The sequence below is a fragment of the Copadichromis virginalis genome, linkage group LG23 (genome assembly GCF_057382275.1).
Source record: "Copadichromis virginalis isolate Kocher_CV1m ecotype Utaka linkage group LG23, C_Virginalis_male_GT1.1, whole genome shotgun sequence".
Classification (NCBI taxonomy): domain Eukaryota; kingdom Metazoa; phylum Chordata; class Actinopteri; order Cichliformes; family Cichlidae; genus Copadichromis; species Copadichromis virginalis.
The window spans coordinates 37,812,297-37,825,866 of NC_140639.1; the positions used below are offsets into that span (position 1 = coordinate 37,812,297).

The 13,570-nt window shown below is 40.0% G+C and overlaps 2 protein-coding genes across 2 annotated transcripts; both read left to right on the forward strand.

The window, feature by feature from the left end:
- Nucleotides 1-4,195: 4,195 nt before the first annotated feature.
- sap18 (Sin3A associated protein 18) lies at nt 4,196-8,152 on the forward strand. Its single transcript, XM_085448168.1, has 4 exons — nt 4,196-4,391; nt 6,973-7,082; nt 7,645-7,767; nt 7,875-8,152. The coding sequence occupies exons 1-4, from the start codon at nt 4,320-4,322 to the stop codon at nt 8,029-8,031; spliced, it is 462 nt and encodes a 153-aa protein (XP_085304294.1). The 5' UTR covers nt 4,196-4,319; the 3' UTR covers nt 8,032-8,152.
- Nucleotides 8,153-10,260: 2,108 nt separating this feature from the next.
- On the forward strand, nt 10,261-13,469 carry rtraf (RNA transcription, translation and transport factor). Its single transcript, XM_085449364.1, has 8 exons — nt 10,261-10,442; nt 10,921-11,045; nt 11,176-11,275; nt 12,018-12,098; nt 12,271-12,359; nt 12,729-12,797; nt 12,933-12,981; nt 13,132-13,469. The coding sequence occupies exons 1-8, from the start codon at nt 10,382-10,384 to the stop codon at nt 13,284-13,286; spliced, it is 729 nt and encodes a 242-aa protein (XP_085305490.1). The 5' UTR covers nt 10,261-10,381; the 3' UTR covers nt 13,287-13,469.
- The last annotated feature ends 101 nt before the right edge of the window (nt 13,470-13,570 follow it).

Here is a 13,570-nt window from a genome sequence, read left to right on the forward strand (position 1 = left end):
GGCACATTAGTATATGTGAGGGGGGCAAACTCCTCAAGATGGGTGGTGACCATGGTGGCCATTTAGAAGTCGGCCATCTTGGATACAACTTTTGTTTTTTTCAATAGGAAGAGGGCCATGGGACACATCAAACGTATGGGTAATGTCACAAGAAAAACAATGGTGTGCTTGGTTTCAACGTAACTTTATTCTTTCATGAGTTATTTACAAGTTTCTCTTTGTTCACAGCCATTGACATGTCGAAGAGGTTAACACGTGTGGAGCGGATCTAAATTGTGTTGATATCTGGTGAACGCAGTAACCGGGTCATTGCAGTAGACTGCAAGACACCCTACGAGACCACCCATCTCCCATGCTTTCGTGAAACTGGTTCAGTGTTGGATTTGCCAAAATATGGACGCAAGAAAACTGTCACTAATGAAGAAACATCAGTGGCTGTCCTAGCTTCATTCAGCAAGACCCTCAGTTCATGCTGAAGATTTTGTTCAGTGATGAGGCAAACTTTATTGTGAATGGTGAAGTTAACAAACAAAACCACCGCTATTGGTCTGACACTAACCCACATTGGATGGATCCCTCCAAGACTGTTGGAACAACAAAAGTGATGGTTTGGTGTGGTATATGGGGTACAATGATAGTCGGTCCATTCTTCATCAGTGGAAACCTCAAGGCCACTGGATATTTGAAATTGCTACATGATGATGTGTTTCCCTCTTTATGCACTGAAGCTGGCACGTTTCCTGAGTTTTTCCAGCAAGATGGTGCACCACCACATTATGGGTGCCAGGTCCGAGCATTCCTAGATGAACAGTTTCCTGGAAAGTGGATTGGTCGTCGTGGGCCAGTTGAACGGCCCCCAAGGTCTCCCGATCTGATCCCCTTAGACTTTTATCTGAAGGCAATTGTCTATGGTGTGAAGATACGAGATGTGCAGCACCTGAAACTACGGATACTGGATGCCTGTGCTGGCATTTCTCCTGCGGTGTTGCTATCAGTGTGTGAAGAGTGGAAGAAGAGGGTTGCATTGACAATCCAACACAATGGGCAGCACATTGAACACATTTTATAAGTGGTCAGAAACTTGTAAAAAACTCATGAAAGAATAAAGTTACATTGAAACCAAGCACACCATTGTTTTTCTTGTGACATTACCCAATAAGTTTGATGTGTCACATGGTCCTCTTCCTATTGAAAAAACAAAAGTTGTATCCAAGATGGCCGACTTCTAAATGGCCACCATGGTCACCACCCATCTTGAGGAGTTTACCCCCTCACATATGCTAATGTGCCACAAACAGGACTTTGAAATCACCAAGCATTCCCATGTTATTACGGTGTATCCATATAAATGGCCCACCCTGTACATGACAAAGACAAAGATTTTTAAGCATGATTTTAAGGATAAAAGGCATTTTATTAAATTTTGATCTTATTTGACCTCATGAAGAGGTCAGAGATCCAAAGAAAGGTGATAGCTAGAATCCCCGTATATCACTCCCTTTATGTCAATATACATATAATACAAACAATGGCAATAAAAAACATAGCTTTAAATAGCCTTGTCTAGAATTATTATTACTTTGACCTTCAGATCAAACTACTGATCTTGAAGCAGAGGTCAGAGGCCAAATGTATTTTTATTCAGTGCTTTCTGTATGTTGATAATACACATCAAAACTTGTGAGATTCATAGTTTCAAGTTATAAGGTTTTCGTCCATTTTCCACCAGTAACCATTAAGTTGACCTTGAAGTCCTCGATGGATGTAAATCAACTTATAATGGACTGTTCACATGACCTCACTCTACACCTCTACAAAGTTTTATCAAAATTTATTCAGGAATATAAATTCAAAGTAGTAATGAGATGAAACACCAATTATTGATCACGACTAATAAGGACAGGGCGTCGTGTGCAGGCAGGAGTGGTGAAATGGAGGACCTACAGTGCAGACTCCAGAGACAAAACATGAACTCAAAAAAACAGCTTTAATGCCGAACTCAAAAGTAACAAACTTCAAAATACAAACACTCAAGCACGCAGCCAAAACACACAGCTTGAATGAGGGTGGATCACGACACAGACAGATGAAAACACAGGGCTTAAATACACAGAGGGAACAATCAGGGAATGAGAGACAGTAGGGAAACACAGCTGAGGCAAATCTGGGCTGACAAGACAAAGGAAGCAAAACCAGATAACATGAGACAGACTTTCAAAGTAAAACAGGAACTACAGACTGAACTTACAGACACAGACTCACAAGCAGGCACTGCAACAGAGGGAACAGAGACATGGACTGACTGGACACAGAATAGAGGGAGTATGGAAACCAAAACTTAAGAACTACATAATCACACACCAAGAAGAACTTGGGAAAATATTAATGCAAAACAGAAACCAAGACCTTCACAATAATAAACTAAGATGAGAACACAAATAAAAGGTACAAAACTGAAACCACTGGGTCAACGACCCAGGTACCCTAACACAGAGCAGGCAATTGCTAAAGAGGGAAAAAAAGATAACCTTGGCAGGAAGTAAAAGAACAAAGGGAATGCAAGAAAGGTTTGCTTCCAGTAAAGTTTCATAGAAATTTTCCACTTTTTAATGTTTCACAGGCTGGTTAGTGCTCTTTAGAAAAGAGCTCAGTTTCATGTGCAAGATGAGTGGGACTAGTCATGTTGCCTTTTCTTTGACATACTGGATTTTCCCAACTAAATAAACTTGGTTTGGATGACCATCCACTGCACCTCCTCTGCAGTGTGGAAGTCAGAGAGCAGAAAGAAGCAAAGCTGCGCTGGGGTTTAATGTGTGCGCGCGATCTGTTTGTGGCTGTAAGCTGAAACAGGTAGAGTCAGATGATTTTTCAGGTCCAAACCAGGACTTGGCAACAGTCACCCTGCAGGACAGAGCAGCTCTGTGTGTTGCTGATGGCTGTGACCGATGAGCCTTTCCCACTGTTTGTCAACGTGTGGGAGGATAAAGCACAACTTCCTCAGTTTACAATAAGGATGCTCAGAAATGAAGACTATTGAGGAAGCTCTAACTAGTTCTGCATTCTGTGCTGCAGTTTGAGTGGTGCGGATATAAACTGTGAAACAAATATTTTGCAAACAAAAAGCTGCCAGCTTGTTAAAAGTTGACGAATGAAGCAGAAGCGTCCCCGTGCAGAATTGCAGACGTCCTGGCTGGAATCTCATGTGCATAACTACACGTAACATGACCCAGCATGATGAGGAGACACGAGCTGAGACAGAGAGGGCGTTAGTGATTGTAATGGAGTCATTAGGGGAATAACAGCGCCACTTATTCTTGATGCATATCAATGAATGAGTATCAGTGTCAGGGCCCGACTCAAAGAGCCACTGTTTGATCTCTCAGTCAGCACAGGGTGAAAACAGAGGGGTGAAAGCTGGCAGATTGGCTGCCCATTCTGATGAGAGGAGGTGGTGATGCAGTGGTGATGGTGGGGGGGCTCAAAGACACGCACACACACACAGTGAATGGGTGGAAAGAAAAAGAGAGAGGTAAAATAGAGCTGATTGTTAGAGTAGCTCCTGATCAGCCACAACTGCAGGAGAACAGAGAGAGGCACTGTTAGGATACACACACTGCACAAACACACACACATACATACTGTACAAAGACGCACTGTACAACGCTCACATATATGTTACCCAGAAATCTACACACGCTCACCCTCACACCATGTAATGAGTGAGGGGGAGAGCAGCATGTGACTGAATAGCAGGTTTCACATCTGTAGGTGGACTTGGCTGCCTGATCTCAGATCAGCCACTCTGTGGAAGTCTGTACAAGTGCTGCAGGATGAGCATTTACCCCCCTTCAGTAACATCATCTGAAAGGCTACTACAGGTGTTTCAGACAGGGGTGCACTGGCCACCCCCACTCCATACTGAGAGAGCGAATTCAGATTTCAAAATCTTATTTGCTTTCATATGTACCTATTTTCAGTGATATTAACTTTAATAGCAGGAAATTAACAAGGCATATAATTCTTTTCTTTCTCTCTTATATAACTTATATTTGACAACAACATAATAAAACCGCTAATTCTCTTTTTGGTGTGCCACCCCAATATTTTTAATGGCCCTCCATACAGCCGCCCCTGTGAAAGAAAATCTGGAGCCGTCCCTGACCAGAAGGTGGCAGTAACTTATTCTGCGGTGGACGAAAGCACACGGGAAACGGAAACTACATGCTATCCGCCTCATTTTTGGCTGCAGCCTGGCTGAAATATCCAACACGGAGGCACAAGTCACCTAACTGAAGCAGTAAATTATTTAAAAAGTAGCAATGGCACTTGAATCGCGGATCACACAGGAGGAAATAAAGAAAGAACCAGAGAAGCCAATTGACAGGGAAAAGGTAACCAGCGGATTTTGATTCGCGTGCTGTTTTTGTTATTAGCTCTGAGTTAGCCCTGAAAGCTAACTGGTCAGTTTGATGCAGACTGCCTGATGTTTGCTCAGAACTGTCGCAGTTTTAGGGGTAAGAATAGATAAAGCTGCATTTGCGCTTTGTTTTCAGGATATGCAGCGTTAATGCTCAGAGTCGCCAGTTTGGATACAAAGTGTGCTAGTTAGCTAATAATCAGTTCGATAGCATCCAGCGGCACTGTTGCATATGATTTATGCAGTTTTTTTCGTTGCATATAACCTAATATAATTTTGCAGCTGATTAGTAACTGTTTGCTTAGTGTTTACGTCGTAAAATAGTAAGAAAAAAAATTAAATTAAATTAAAAAAGCAAAGCTGTTATTGAATCGTAATTCACAGCTGGCAAAAGCACGAGGCATTTCTTTCCTTTTTTAAAGCTAGAATACCTTTAAGGTCTTTATCGAAATCCTGGCGTTTTGAAATGTGCCTGTAGGCAATTGCAAGAAAAAGCATTTATCACTTAATTTAGCTCAGTTGTCCTGTTAGATTTAGCGTTAAAGAACTTCAGTGATGTCTTACTATGAGTTTACTTTTGTGGCATTTTGAGTAAACAAATAAAATAGCGCTGCAGTTTAAAGTTAGATTTGTACGCAAAAGTTCAGAAATTAGCAATAAGGGAAACATTGTGAAGTGCGTAAAATAAATCGGTCAGTAAAATGTGAAGGCTCTAATGTAGAGCAGGGCGATATGACCAAAAGTATTTATCACGATATACATTTGAAAATTTGCGATAACAATATAACTGATGATATAATTGACACGAGACAAAATACTTTACAACTTTATTAGTGCAAAACAAAAAAAATCAATGTATTTTCACTTAAATAAGCAGCTGGGTTTGTTTTATTTTTATTTTTTTATTAATGTGCATTAAAAGTTATATAAAAATGTAACAGTGCAAATTCCTTGCTGGCAGTTTAACCAAAAGGTATTTCCAGTGGAAATTGGCCGACAGATCCTCAGCATAACCATGTGTAATATCTACATAACTTAAAAAGAGCTTATACACACACAATATGGTAATATTATGTTGAAGCACAGTACATATTGCTCCTGCGTACGACCCAAATTCTATCACCATATTTCATTTTCTTATCGTTGCCCAACATTATACCCGTATTACCGTGAACGGTATGATATGGCCCAGCCCTACTCTAATGCGTCTCTTACATATCTTTAGAACAGTTTGTTTGCACCAGACAAAATGAAAACGCATTGATCTTACTACTGTGATTGAATTGTAAATAAGCCTGTGAGGCAAGCAAAGGGAATCTATGGTGATCGAGGCGATCACCATAGCTTCCCTTTGCTTGCTTTCTTGATTGAGATTGGGAAGTAGATCTTACATCTTTCAATGCAGAATAATGAGATGGAAGTCAAAGCAAACAAAACTTTCACTTAATTTAATCTTGCCGTAAAATAATTTTGACCACATTTCCATTAACTGGCTTCACTTACTGTGACATTGGTAGTGAGAGTTTATACAGTCTTTCTGTCAACTGGAAAGTAAACCCAGATTTTTCCAGTCAGACTACATTATGCTCACATGAAAGGAGCTGCCTTGGCCATGCTAGTGCATTACAACTGTAAAACAATTTGTACCTTGTTCTTTCAGCTGCAGTCTCTGGAGTGTTTAGTGCTCTGACAAAGTAAAAAATAAGAATGAGTAGGGCGAAAGCGGATCGTTGAATGAAACGGATGAACCGTGTTTTTGCGGCACACTTAAAATCAGTCCTTTGATTTTCTGAAAAATCGACCGTGCCCCTTATAATCCCGAGTGCCTTATGTATGAATTCTGGTTGTGTTTACTGACCTCGAAACGATTTTCTGTGGTACACGGCGCTCGAAAATCTGTCAAATGTTTTAGTACGACTTTGCTAAGCTACGAACCCGCACCGCTTGATGGATTGTCGGAGCATTACGGTTATCGTAGGCAGGCGCCTCGAGGAGTGATACGTACTGTGCTTCAACATAATATTACCGTATTGTGTGTGTATAAGCTCTTTTTAAGTTTTGTAGATATTATACATGGTTATGCTGAGGATCTGTCGGCCAATTTCCACTGGAAATGCCTTTTGGTTAAACTGTCAGCAAGGAATTTGCACTGTTAAATTTTTATATAACTTTTAATGCACATAAAAACAGCTGCTTGTTTAAGTGAAAATATATTGATGTTTTTTTTGGGGGGGGGGTGCACTAATGAAGTTGTGGAGTCATAAAGTATTTTGTCTAATGTCAATTATATCGTCGGTTATATCGTTATCGCAAATTTTCAAATATATATCGTGATAAATATTTTTGGTCATATCGCCCTGCTCTAGTATCAGGTTCTGTTATTTTGTGCAGGGTTTCTTAGTAGTCATTTAAAAAATAACAGAGAATACACACCTGAATTATTTGAAATCAATATTTTTTTTTATATCTCTTATGAATCAAATGTTTTCATTGTTTTTCTTCCATTGTAAACTGAATTTGTTCAGTAATATTATTATTATGTTTCTTTGCTGCAGACCTGCCCCCTTCTGCTGCGAGTCTTCACCACCAACAGTGGGAGACACCACAGAGTCGATGAATTTGCTCGAGGAAATGTTCCTTCCAGCGAACTGCAGATATACACTTGGTAAGATCACAGATGTGTCACTGGTTTTTGTTTTTTGTTTGGGTGGTTGGTTGGTTTTTTTGTGAGTGTGGGTGTTTTGGCCGGAGTCAAGGATTTGCCAGTGTTTTAAGCTGAGTTTGTAAAACAACAGAAACATAGTGTTATAATGCTCTCGGGGTTGGATAATTTTCTCAAATCAGTGCTCCTGGCCATCTCCCTGTAGCATCGCTGATCAGTGATAGCATTGTTGCTGTGGTGACAGAGGACGTTGATTGATTTGGCAGTCATGGTTAACATAATTGGGAGCACATCGGCTAAATAGTTTAAAGAGGACTAAATAAAAATATTTGCAGGCCCTTTAATTTTTTAAGTTAGAGCTATAGTTCGCATGAGTCGTCCAGTTTGTTTTCTCTGTGTCATATCCCACCTGTCTCTGGCTCTCTTTTCATATACGGTGGATTTTTCCCACAGACAAAAACAATATTGTGAAAAAGTTAAGGAGCTAAGGGTGTCGTTTTTCGGTTTGTTTTCTTTTTGAATAAGGACACTGGAGCTGGTCTCTGATTGTGTTTATGTGTTTCAGGATGGATGCTACACTAAAAGAGTTGACCAGCTTGGTGAAGGAGGTATATCCAGAGGCCAGGAAAAAGGGCACCTACTTTAGCTTTGCCATTGTCTACCCTGATCCCAGAGGGAAGATGTACAAGTGAGTATCACACCAAAGACTGCGCTCTTTGGATTCACGCAGCTAAAGAATGTGGTGATCTATGTATATTGCATCTTTAATAACCTCTCTTCTCCCACCTCCTTCAGGTTGAAAGAGATTGGCAGTACTGTGTCTGGCAGAAAAGGTGCAGATGACTCAATGACACTGCAGTCTCAGCGCTTCCAGATTGGAGACTATCTGGATATAGCCATCACACCACCCAACAGAGCACCGCCCCTTGGCACACGCATGAGGCCATTCTGAAAATACACATGCACAAACCTACACCTTCTGTATTTTGTCTTATTTTCATCATCTTGGGATGATTTTGACTCAGTTTTTTTTAGAATGTGATCTGTAATAAAATTGTCCCTTTTTTTCCAAAGTCTGAATAGTTTTTTCTGTGTCACTGTGAGGTGATTATTGAACTTGTTAAACTAGCAAAGAAACAGAAGTGAAGCAGGGAGCTCGCCTCTTCCTTGAATGCTGTATTAATTTCAAGGATTGGAAATGTAGCCATTTACTGAATGCACATTATTTCGCTACCTTTGTATTTGTAAGCTATAATATTAAAATTAACTGAATTGCATTTTAATTAAAAACATGAATAAATATTACAAATTAAGTGAAAAAAAAAAGTTAATATTCAATATTCACAGTACCCACAAATCACCAATGTCAAATGAGTCCAAGCTACATGTAAGGCAAGAACAGCTTGATCAAAATGTTCTTTTCTTTTGAATGCAAATCTATAGTTAAAGATCAATGAGAAAAACATGGTTGCCATCAATGTTCCCTCTAAACTGCGCGCGTGCACAATTGCGCACTGCTGGCACAGAAAAAAAATCTAACCTGAATTGAAATTGAAATTAAAACTTTAACAATTCTGTTTTGCAGTGTTAGTAAGTGACTGTCTGCTCCCGTATGGGATTAGAACGATGCTACCTTATCCCATAGTCCAGCCAATAATGCGATTCACATTCGTATATACGCAGCTAATCAACGTCGTTGACAGGTTATAACAGCGTCCTTATGTGCCGACACAACCATTGGAGATGTGAGCAGGACAGACGGAACAATTGACGGAAAAAGTGTGGACTTTATACCAGTTTTTAAATTGTGTTGATAGGCCACGTAAAACCAGAGTTATGATAAAAATATCTGCAATGTTTGGTTTTCTTCCTGAATACTATCGTTGTTTATATTTACTGCGGGAAGAAACGCTCGAAAGCACTCTCTGCCTGTGAGCAAAACCAAAAACGAAAAAAGTACCATGTCGACCAATCAAAAAATGATATGGCATTTAGTTGTTTAGGAAGGGGGAAGTTTTAGGAGTGACGGCGGTGTTTTGAGATGTGAGAGATTTGCGACGTTTAGCGCAAGTTTTGTGTAGTTAGTGTGTAGTGTAGTCAATAGTTTTGTTGTGTGTGTCAGAACAATGAGGCGACTACTTAATGTTATGGCAGTGATACATCTCCTGCTGTCAGGCCTGCAGGTATCAGGCTGTTGTTCTCCTTTATCTCATAGTGGACAGAAATTATTTTTTGGAGTGGCACAAATAATTTCTGTGGCATCAAATTTGATGCAGAACACCTGATTGTTCTGTAAATAGTTTGAAATGCTTATTTAAAAAAATGCCTTGGCTGCATTTTTAGGTAAACAGCTGCAAAAACTTTGTTGTTTGCATAGCTCAGTTACTTTTTTGAAGAAGTAACTATATAATTAATTGCCCAACAGTGGTCATTATTTACTGTATTTTGCAGACAGAGAGTTACAGGACTCTCTCCCAGACCACAGACTCATAATACAAGTCAGAGCCTTATTGATTTTTTTTTAAACAACAGCAGCAAGCTTTATAAGCTGTTGTTAGAATTTATTTAATATTACTTTCTAGTATCAGCTGATGTTTGCTGGAGCCACAGCTGTAAAAACTGCTGGTCATGATATCGGTTTGGATATGTGGTGAGAGGGAAACATGAAGGTGATACAAATCATACATATATACCAACAAGACAGTGTACATCACTTTCACAACAGCGTTTGTTTTAATTCAAAGGCTTTATGGTTTTTCCTATAATACCTGGTGGTGTAGTCGGCAGATTTTTTTGTCAGTTCAGCCTTATAGACCAAAACAGCCAATCAGATTTTTTTGCATCCAAGTCTGTGATTGGCTGGTTTTGTGGCACAACTATAATGGTGTACAGAAAGAGTTGAATGTGCACGGGCAGAAATGTTGAGAGCACAAGCAACACATTGCAAGCCAGCACAAATGCAAAAACTGAGTGAGAGGGGGCTGTGTGTGTGTGTGGATAATAGTAAACACTGAAATACATTTTTTTGCACACAGCAATGAATTTTGTTCACTCAAATTTAGCTTTTCTTCGCTCAAAATAAATTTCTCCTCAAAATGCAACACTTGCACCTGCAATTTTACTCTTGTTAATGTCTAACGGCGGTAGTCAGTGTGGGAAAAGTTTTATTTTGATACCTATAAGAGGAAGTTGTACGCTCTCCGTCAGCGCATGCGCGAAGCTACATACTGAAGGCTAGCAGAAAATCCAAGCGACTGTTAGCTAAAGAAACTATTTGGTTTCCGTATTAAACACGGGGTGAAATGTTTCGGAGAAAACTGGGCGCTCTGGATTATCACAACCCCGACGGCTTTGACTGCACAGGTAAGAATAAACTTATGAAAGAGCAGTTCGGTTGGTCAGTTGAGTTGAACGTGGAGCCGGCTAACGTGTCTTGTCTGTATGGAGACAGAGAGCTGCCAGATTAATAACGTAGAACATGTATGTTCAGTATGAGACAAACGTGTATATTTATGAAAAAAAGCAATGTACAAGATGCTTATGCTCGACACTTTTAATAATTTTAACTAGTTTTGACTATAGGTTGTTTGCATTTTACACGCAATAAACACACACTCGGGCTTCATTAGTAGATAGGCTGCAGATACCAGTTTAGCACAGTCATACCAGTAAGTTCAAACGCTGGCTACTCCCTGGTGCCAAAGTAAATTGTTTGCGTCCTGTAGTGAGTGATTCAGCAGATATGGTCTTGGAACCTCAGTTTTATTTATTCACTCCTTCACTTACTTGCCATGTGTAGCTGCTGATGTGTTGTTATCGCTATTGTCTAATTTCTTCTCAGATGAGACACAGTTTAGGAACTGCATTGTGTGGCTGGAGGACCAGAAGATTCGACATTATAAAATCGAAGACCGAGGCAACCTGAGAAACATCCCCAGCTCAGAGTGGCCCAAAGCCTACCAAAAGGTAAGACTGCTGGATCATCTGAAAGTAATCACTGCTGTTATTAATGGGTATTACTAACATAACACTGCATTTCTGATATAATATGAGGAGCACGGTGAGTTGTGTTTGAGTTTTCTTTACCTGTGTGCAGTACCTACAGGATGTGAACTGTCCATTTGAAGTCGATGAGAGGAAGGAGGCTGTAGATTGGTTACTGGGCCTTGCTGTGCGGTATGAATATGGAGACAATGGTAAGGGGTTTCATTTGGGTCACATTTACTTGTATAGCGCAAGAATCCCTTAAAAAAAAAAAAAAAAAAAAAAAAAAAAAAAGACTCCTGGCAGAACCAGACTGGAGGGGACCACCATCAAGTGCAAAAGTGCAAGTAGCTACAGTAAGGGAGTTTTTCCTTCCTGCTGTTTTCCAAGTGTTCTCTTAAAGTTGGTCATGTGATTGTCGGGGTTTTCTCTCTGTATTATTGTAGAGTCTTTGCCTTATAATATAAAGTGCCTTGAGGTGTCTGTTGTTGTGATTTGGTGCTATATCAATAAAACTGAATTGAATGCAGTACGTAGAGAGCTGTGCTACAGAGCAGAGGTTTATTGGGGAAACCTGAGGGTTAACTTGGATTTACAGGTTTGCAGAGGGGGTTCACATCAACACGGTTGTGTGCCACACTCCTAATCGGACTTTTAGTAGGTTATGGTTAGGATAAGGGATAATGTACACAAAATTGCCACCTACTGGCCAGTCAGTTCCCTAGGGTTAGGGTTATGTTAGCCTGTGTCACTAGTTGAAATGCCACCGATGACCAGGAGATGGAGACATTACAAAAGGAATACTTTTTGCTAAGTGCCAGATCATATGTCTACTTTTACTGCAGAATAAGAAGAACAAATTGTTACTCTTCTACTCGTTACTGTGAGCTCCCCTGTTAATGTAGTGCAAGTCAGTCTGTTCATCGGTGACGTGTTTTGTGTGTCTCTTCACAGTGGAGAAGTACAAAAACTGTCAGCCCCTGGCAGCTTCCAGTAACAGCAATAAAGCCATGGACCCTCTGGTTAACCTCGACAGTAAGTAAAACTTGGATTTGAGCTTCCTCTGTCCTGGCATTCTTTCTTCTTTCCCTCCTTTAAATCTTTGCAGGATAAAAGTTAAAGTAAGTGTGTGTGTGTGTGTGTGTGTGTGTGTGTGTGGGTTTGTTTTTTTTTTTATTTGTTTTTTTTTTTGTTTTGTTTTTTTCAGGTAATTCTCCAGATTTCAAAGCAGGAGTAACAGCTTTGTCCAACATCCTCAAGATACAGCGGCATGACGACTACCTGGTTATGCTTAAGGTGAGAGCGCACTAAAGGGCTCTTTAATACTGTAGCAAAGCTTACCTGGGCACAGAGGAAGGCGAAGTTTGCGTTTGCTTCACAATAAAAGCCCTTAAAATGATTTAATGCTTTCCATGTGAGCCGGCAGCCCTGAGTCGTTCTTTTAATGCAGGGTAATGGTCAGACTGATAACACGGAGATAATAGTTGGCACTCAAAAAATGCAGAATAGAAATTTTGCACTCTCACTTGCCACTCGCAATAGAAAGTAATCCTATTAACCATATTAAGGGAATGGTTTTTTTTGTTTTTTAATGTAAGTCTTATGTATTAGAATGATCTCAAATCATTAAGAAGAGTTTTTCTTGTTTTTCTTTGCAACTGCCAGGCCATTCGTATTTTGATCCAAGAGAGACTTTCTCCAGAAGCCATTGCTAAAGCCAGCAACAATAGAGAGGTAAACTAAAGACACATGTGCATAATATGCATCAAAAATCATATGTCTGTGTATAGACTGCTGCAAGTCTAGAGCCATGATTTCAGCGGCGTTACTGACAAAACTCAACCAGCTATATTTTCTTTTTTCCTACAGGGTGTTCCAGTAGCTTTAGACAAGCACATCTTGGGTTTTGACACTGGAGGTGAGTTATTTATTTAAAGAATTTTTTCAGCAGAAAGGCTGAAAGCCGATGAGCAAATGCTATGACGATCGGTCTGCCCACAGTTCATAAGAATTGCTTCTCTTAAAGTATTGGTCAGCTTTTGGTAAAACTTCTGTCTTTTCTCCTCAGATGCAACTCTAAACGAAGCGGCTCAGATCCTGCGCCTGCTGCACATTGAGGAGCTGAGGGAGCTGCAAACCAAGATCAACGAGGCCATCGTAGCTGTTCAGGCCATCATAGCCGACCCCAAGACAGACCACCGGCTGGGCAAGGTTGGCAGATGAGAGCGAGGACGGTGACGGACCGCAAAGGGAGTGAGGGACTGAACCTGATTTGATTTTTGAGAGGAAAAACCTTTTGTTTGGTTAAAGGACATCAAAGAATTTTTGTTGATTTTTTTTTTTCCGTTGTTGCATGAGATCGGACTGTTTAAATTGGGAATCTCATAAATAAAAGACCCAAGTGTTCATGTGTGGACAGCCTGGATAAGTTCTTAAAACTTAATAATGTATAAATAATAATAATAAAAAAAATGGTTTCCATTAATTATCCAGTAACAAAGTTTAAA